General features: G+C 31.5%; 1 protein-coding gene across 2 annotated transcripts; it reads left to right on the forward strand.

Annotated features, from left to right (window-relative positions):
- The first annotated feature begins 2,035 nt into the window (after window positions 1–2,035).
- LOC105783884 (flap endonuclease 1) lies at window positions 2,036–5,791 on the forward strand. Of its 2 annotated transcripts, none has more exons than XM_012609580.2 (17): window positions 2,036–2,265; window positions 2,367–2,483; window positions 2,627–2,685; window positions 2,833–2,892; window positions 2,990–3,043; window positions 3,161–3,209; window positions 3,302–3,349; window positions 3,513–3,578; window positions 3,675–3,725; window positions 3,904–4,023; window positions 4,094–4,178; window positions 4,283–4,364; window positions 4,452–4,566; window positions 4,649–4,705; window positions 4,799–4,845; window positions 4,945–4,999; window positions 5,332–5,791. In XM_012609580.2, the coding sequence occupies exons 1-17, from the start codon at window positions 2,254–2,256 to the stop codon at window positions 5,497–5,499; spliced, it is 1,245 nt and encodes a 414-aa protein (XP_012465034.1). In that variant the 5' UTR covers window positions 2,036–2,253; the 3' UTR covers window positions 5,500–5,791. The 2 variants fall into 2 exon arrangements, with proteins under 2 accessions (XP_012465034.1, XP_052482905.1); XM_052626945.1 differs by having other exon boundaries at window positions 5,316–5,472.
- Window positions 5,792–8,068: the final 2,277 nt, after the last annotated feature.

Below are 8,068 nucleotides of genomic sequence, written 5' to 3' on the forward strand. Positions count from 1 at the left end.
TGTTGAGCTTCAAAATCATACGCACAATTATTGGCATTAGTATTTTAAGTTAACCGTCATCCCTTGAAACAATGGAGTAAGATGGATGAAATCGATAATAACAATTGCTAACCATGTGCCCCATCTTCCTGCATAATTGAAATTGTGGCTTAAAACCCCTTAAGCATGCATGAACCCTTCCTCTACTGCATAAGGTGACCTAAATAATGGCTTAGACACAACGGATTGATAGTGTGGTCAATGCATTAAAGACTGAACACTACTTTGTTGTTGAATCATAACATTAATAGTTATGCTTGGAGACTTAGAATCAAGCAACACATTGCACACCCCTTGCAAATTACACGATTATTAGCTTGACGCAATACTTAGTTGGAAACCCAGATAATATAGTTAAAATACGCGTAGTCTTTGAAATAGGGTTCCCAAAACTAACAAATTATGACAAATTAGTTGTAGTTTTGCTAGATACCTATGCATCGATTGATCAGGTTTCTTCATGGATTTTAGCATACAATGAAGGTGTATGACTCAGGTGTGTGAAAAAACATAGAACATTTGCTGCAACTTATTCCAAATCTCACAAGCAGTGTTACATCGAATTAAAGCAGGTAAGAATGAAACACTTAAAAAAGCAAGTAACCAAGATTCAAGAGCACCATCTTGCTGCATAAAAGCCAAAAATTCAAGATTTCCAACTTTATTTCCATTTGTTATAAACTTAAAAACAAGATCCATCAACATACTAGTGCAACGACTCACTATGGTGAAATATACTTTTTGTTCCACATTAGATAATTTGTTTCATCCAACTGAATTGTAATAATTTTATTAGAAAGTGAGTTTTATTGTTTGCAATACAAAAGTAGGATGAGCTACATTAGTAGATGCAAAGGTTGAAACATCCATTTATTGAATCTCTCCAACAGAAACACCTTAGACTTGTAAATTCCTTTGAAGCACAATATCACTAGAGGTGCTCATAGGTCAAATCGAGTCGGGTTTAGGTCAGGTTCATATAAGGTATTTACATCAAAATTTCAAGTTTGGGCCTGACCTGACTTGAAAAATGAGATTATTTTTTTGCCCAAGCCTGATCCAATTTAAGAAAGGTAAACTTGAGTTCAACTCGGCTTGGCCCACCCATATTTGATTTTTTTAGATTAGTTTTTATTTAAAAATAAAATTTTTAAAAAATATAATACACTAAATGCATGAAAAAAACGCTAAAATAAAAGTTTTCTAACACATTAAAAATACATTAAAAAAAACACTATCATAAATATAATAAATGTTTTATTATATTAAAAATAAAAAATATAAAAAATATTTTATTGTATTAAATATAATTTTTTAAATTTTATATGTTGGGTAGGGTTATTTAGTTGGACAAGTGTTTTTATTTTATTTTATTTTAAAATTTGGGTAATGAGTTTAATTGTTATTGGATTAGTTGATTTAATATAACTATAAATACAAATATATAATTATTATTTAACATATATAATTAATATAACATTTTTTATAACATAATATATTCAGGCCGGGCCGGGCCAGACTCGGGTCAAAAAAATCTTGCCCAAGGCTCGGCCTATATAAAAAACGAGACTTAAATTTTACCTAAGTCCATTTTTTGGTCATCGTATTTTGTTCAAACTCTCCAATTTTTCTAGCGAACCTTTGAACTTGGACAAATGACCTGGTCCATGAGCAACTCTACATAGGGGTATTCATAGTTTGACTAAAACCGAATTAACCAACTGAACTGATCTAATTTGGTTAATCGACGAATGGCCGAATTTAGTTTGGTCGAAGGTTGGTTTATGATATTTAAAATTTCAATTATTGATTAATTCGGTTCGAAATAAGGTAATTAACTAAAATAAATAATATATATTATATATAATATATTTTAAAATTATTATTTTTTATATTAGTTGAAATAAGTAATATATATTATTTCTTTTAAACTTCTTAAATAAATGGATTTTTATATATTTTATATAAATTCGATTAATTCGAATTAATTGAAATATTTCTATTCGAATCATCGAAGCAAATAAGAAAAAGAAGAAGAAGAAGAAGAAGAAGAAGAAGAAGAAGAAGAAGACCTTTGAACTTGGATACCATAATCAAATATATCATCAATACAAAAGATTACAAATACAACATAAACAAAAGCTACACCCTTGCTGCAGCTGCAGGCACCGCTGCATCTCTTACTTTCTTTTCTTTCTCTAATCTCTACCAACAATGGGCATTAAGGTGGGTTTTTTTCTCTTAAGCATTACTTAGAAAAAGGGACATTGGGGGGTTTCCTTTATTTGAATATTGATTTAGATTTTCGGATTTAATTTTGATGTTAGGGTTTAACGAAGCTTCTAGCAGACAATGCACCAAATGCAATGAAGGAACAGAAACTCGAGAGCTATATCGGTCGCAAGATTGCCATCGATGCCAGCATGAGTATTTACCAGTTTCTCGTCCGTATATCATTCCCTTTCTCTTTCCTCAAAAGAAAAAAAGAAAAAAAAAAAGGACATAAGCTTCACTATCATAACCATTTGAGGGCTAAGGCTAACTAATAATGTAAAAAAGGCTCTATTTTGTTATGGGATGAGTGCAGATAGTGGTCGGCCGTAGGGGCACTGAAATGCTTACTAATGAGGCTGGCGAAGTTACCAGGTTTTTTACTATATTTACTCTGCAATCATTAATCCTCTTTATTTCTCTACAGAATTATCTTTAGCAGATTCTTATGTATCACTTTTCTTTTGTAATTACATTTTTATTTTCAATTGTTGACATTGGTTTTACTGGCTTAATCCTCAGTCATCTGCAAGGCATGTTTACTCGCACAATTCGACTTCTTGAAGCCGGAATGGAACCTATGTAATGCTTGTCTTTACCCTTTTTTTTTTTTTTTTATCAATTTCTTCAGAAAGAAGTTAGTTTTCAACTTTTACTAATTTGGAGCATCTCCTTTCAGCTACGTTTTTGATGGACATCCACCTGATTTGAAGAAAAAAGTGCTAGTAAAACGGTACTTTTCTGCAATACGTACAGATTCTTCTTATTACTTTTCACTTCAAAATTGCTGGAATTCGATGAGTCTTTCGTTGCTACTCTGTCATTATTTTCTACTAAATTTGTCATGTAGTTACTCGAAAAGGGCAAATGCTACCGAGTATTTGCAGCAAGCCATGGAGGTACCTTTCTTTCGTTGTTCAGACTGATTAATAAAGTTCCATCAATTGTTTCACCACCACTTAAAATCAAGCTTCTATTATTATATTGTTAGACTGGCAATAAGGACGACATTGAAAAGTTCAGCAAACGGACTGTAAAAGTGAGTTCTTTTTGTCATCCTTCAGCTCCCAATACTAGATAAGAGAGCCCACTGTTTTACTTAGCACCTATTTCTGAATGTTCAGTCATGATAGAAATAGAAATGATCAAAATAAAAATGTGCCTAAAAATGGTGTTGGATTATTTGCTCACTATGTTTCCAGGTCACAAAGCAGCACAATGAAGACTGCAAACGGCTATTAAGACTTATGGGGGTGCCTGTGATTGAGGTGAGTTTTCATCATTTGAGGTCTGATGTTTTAGGTTTCAGAGTTTAGTGTGGGAAGCTAGATTGAATCCAGGGACTCATGTTTTAGTTTCCATAGGCTCCTTCAGAAGCAGAGGCCCAATGTGCTGCACTTTGCAAATCAGGAAAGGCAAGTATCTAGTAGATCATGATAATTTTGTCTTTATGATATTGAAAACGTTCAAAATTGTTTTTAGTAACATTTTGAAAAGCAGCTTGTTTTAAATTTGAGTTCTTTCATAGTGTTTGTTTTGTACGTCCTAGTATTCTATATGGCTTTAGTGGTTGAACCATTTCACATTTATCAGGTTTACGCTGTTGCTTCTGAGGATATGGACTCTTTAACATTTGGAGCTCCTAGATTTCTTCGCCATTTAATGGGCCCTGGCTCAAGAAAAGTTCGGGTCTTGGAGTTTGAAGTTGGAAAGGTACTTTGAGCATTGCACACTGATGTAGTTTGTTGAATTTGAGTTTCTGTTTTGATGGGATATGTGCTAGGTTTTAGAGGAGCTGAATCTCACCATGGATCAATTCATTGACTTGTGCATCCTTTCTGGATGTGATTATTGTGAGAGCATTCGTGGTAAGCTGGGATTGTTTTAGAGTGTCTGACCTTTATGTTGCTTGATCCACCTAAAAGTTGGGTAATGTTGTTGGTATATGATATCATTCTCAAGCTGTGCTCAGGTATTGGGGGACAAACAGCTTTGAAGCTAATTCGTCAACAAGGGTCTATAGAGCATATACTTCAGAACATAAACAAAGAGAGGTCTGAACTGTTTATGTGTGGTGCGAAATGATCTATACCTATTTCTGCGTAAAGTAACTAACATTAATAAAAACAACTTCTATTCAGGTACCCGATTCCTGATGATTGGCCATATGAGGAGGCTCGATATCTTTTTAAAGAACCATTAGTCTGCACCAATATTGAGCAATTTGAGATGAAGCGGAGTGCTCCAGATGATGAAGTTTGTAATTCCTTATCCTATTTACATATAATTTTCTAAGAGGCAAGATTGACAGACCTGCGTTATTTTGTTGATTTTCTAGGGGCTGATTACCTTTCTGGTGACTGAAAATGGGTTCAATAGTGACAGAGTGACAAAGGTATGACCTTTCTCATTAACTCCATTATTATGATACTTTTTGTTGAATTATTAAAACGATTAACTATCTATTTCTGTTTTTTATGTTCACTAGGCAATAGAAAAAATTAAAGCAGCCAAGAACAAGTCATCACAGGGCCGGTCAGTAATGCTTAGCTACATAAAAATTATGCTCTGTTAAAATGATATTATAAGTTTCTGTGTTATCACTTACTATGTCTTATATCTTTCTCTGTCCAGGTTAGAGTCATTTTCTAAGTCAGTTGCTAACACATCTATACGAATTAAAACGAAGGTACAACGCCACTAAGCATTTTGACCCTTGTGTTTCATGCATCATGTAACTATTTTTCTTTTAAATTGGATTTAATGGTGTTTTTTTTGGTGCTACCTTAAATGGTTATTGCCTTAGTCAAAACACACTGTCATTTATAATATATTTTAGTTACATACAAGTATGCAAGGTTGATGTTTTTGTTAAGTTTGAGAAATATATTTGGTTTTAGATGATCTCCGTCTATGATTTAGAAAGGAAGAAATGTGAAAGGGAATACATTCTCTTATAGTTGCTCTAATCTAGGCTAGACTTGTTGGTTTCCATAATTTCTCAGTAGCACTGGTTGACAGGCAACCAAGTCCATGCTTCAATTTCCCAAATCGATGTTCAACTCTAAGATATTCTCTCCACAAGACAGTATCTGTTCCAGGCCCAAGGGTTTCAGCACCATGGCACCACTGTGTTTGCATTTCAAGCACTCCATGGTATTTTCTAGAGGTGTCTGCTATGGCATATGAAGCTACAAATCATGGTGAACCTAATAGTAAACCTGTGCTCATCTCTATTTGTTGAACATCCAGGAAATGCACATGGTGCCATTATTGCGGTTCTTATCATCATTAATATGTTAATAGTGTTAACGATAGGAAAGTAAGTCTAGCACAAGAAACCTCCTGCCTTGTTCACTTTTATCTGGTTGTTTACTTTGATACTTTTGGTGGTAAATGTCTGAGAACTATAACTCTTTGTAGGCTTAGAGCTCTATATATTCAGTGATTGATAAGTGTAACAAAGCTGAGTTTGGATCAACATTGTCTTCTTTCCAGTTTCTGTTATATGTTTGTCAGCAAAATCCTTTGATCATTTGTAGTTTACCTCTGAGGGTTCAAGGGGAAAATGGTTGAGTCTAGACAGTCTAGCACGTACCAGAAGGTCAGCTTTGACTAAATCATTGTAAGAATGTAGGATATGAGCAGGTTCAAGATGAAAGGGTAGTCGGCATCTTTAGATCTTTAGACGACATAACCCTTAATTGAGCAAATTGGAGAGAATGCGATTTGAGTTGTGCGCAAAACATCAGGATCTGTATAATTTCATGCATATCAGAACAGCACCATTCCAATATAATAGCTGCATTGGTAATTTGAGATGAAAATATGGTATAGTTATTAATATATCAAAATTTATATAAAAACACAATTGATGAATCTATTAAAAAAAAATTGATGAACAAAACTAAATAAAAAATTTATAGAAAATTTTTATCAAAAATTCCAAAAAAATGCTTCTGCCTCAAGAGTCATGATCTGTATTTTCTCATTTACATATTTTTCATTTGGAATGCGTTTATAATGCAAACCAAGTAATTGACGTTCCTCATCATTAGAGGAAATGAACCACAGACATCCAATACATAAACGTCATCCTATACACAACAAATGCGTAGAAATAGTAAAAATATATTTTGTATTAGCAATTAATATATAAAATGAGATATCCATTGTGGTCAATCTTGATTCTACCAGATGACCTGGAAAATATAAAGGAAGATGTAAAAATATGAAAAACTAAAAATTAAACCCTAATACTTCTTGATGATAACAAAATTTAAATTCTCAGCATGTTTTTGAAATATAATAATATTTTGTGATGAAGGAATATTGCTAGCAATTTTGATTGGAAAGGGTAGTTTAAAATTTGTAGGAGCAGTGGGGGATATGACTGATGAGTAAGGTAACAACTTATATTTATAACTTTCTATTATGCTGTTGAGATCAGTTTAATATGTTTATAGTAACCTGATTGACGTGGTAATAGCTAGAATTATAATCCACCAAGGGAATAATTACATCCTTTGCATATGAATTAGGACTTTTTTTTGTGTGTGTGTGTGTTAATATGGATTGAAAAAAGTAGCATGGTAATATTTTTCGTGATAGGGATCTTGGAATAATTATTGCATATGGCTATCGTATTTTGCTTATAATATATATACATATATGCCTTTAATTTGATTTTATTCATCTTTAGATTGGGGAAGGAGTTTTGCGTTCAAGGTATATGTTATCTTCTTCTTTTAATAATATATATTAATTTTCGTTCGAGTTTTAACTCAATTGACCCAATATAAGAAAATGTAAGTTCGAGTGCGTTGAAGCACACTATTTTCTTATTTAAACTTAGTTATCATTAATATAATTGGGCAACAAAATTTTCCTGTCTAAAAAATGTTTGACCCATAGTAAAAGTAAATTTTAGATAATAATACCAAATTTTAATTGATTTTGTATTGATTTATGCGGTTCAATTTGTTCTTTTTTTTTTCATAAAAAGAATAAAAGTACATGGCACCCTAACACTAGCGGTACGTTTGGTTGACTATAATAGAATAGGATTGTAATTGAATAGAACTGTAATCAGTAATTTAATTGTTTGGTTGGATGAAATGGAATAAAGCTATAATAGTATTCTTGTGTTTGGTTGAATGAAGTAGATGTTGTAATAGCATAAGGAAAAAGACTTAAATGACTAAAGTACCCTTAGCTGAATTTTTTAAGTAGATGATTATTGTTATTGTTATTAAATTGTAATAAGATTATTATTAAATATATTTTAATAACAAATAATAAATAATTTAATCATATTTTAACGTAATTATTATTAAATACAATTTAATAAATAATATATAATTTAATAAAATTCTTAATATAATTATTATATGAATTAAAAAATCATAATATATAATATTATAAAATAATATATAACCTACTTTATTATTTTAAAACTGTAATACATATTTAATGTGCTAAAATATCATTAGTGAAACAAATAATTTAATTATTCTAAAATAAAAGAAAAATATTAGAAGTAATAAGTAGCTTGAGAATTATATTTTACATCCAAACATAATGTTCATATATTAACAAAAGTTACATGATTTCATTAACTTATATGTCATAATCTATATGTTAAATTTTACAACATTATAATGACATTCTATCATATCATTATACCATCCAAATATTACATATACAAAAAGTTACCAAAACATCACCGACACAACCATGATTCTTAATGGTTAGAAAG

This window comes from Gossypium raimondii, chromosome 13 (assembly GCF_025698545.1).
Source record: "Gossypium raimondii isolate GPD5lz chromosome 13, ASM2569854v1, whole genome shotgun sequence".
NCBI classification, from domain to species: domain Eukaryota; kingdom Viridiplantae; phylum Streptophyta; class Magnoliopsida; order Malvales; family Malvaceae; genus Gossypium; species Gossypium raimondii.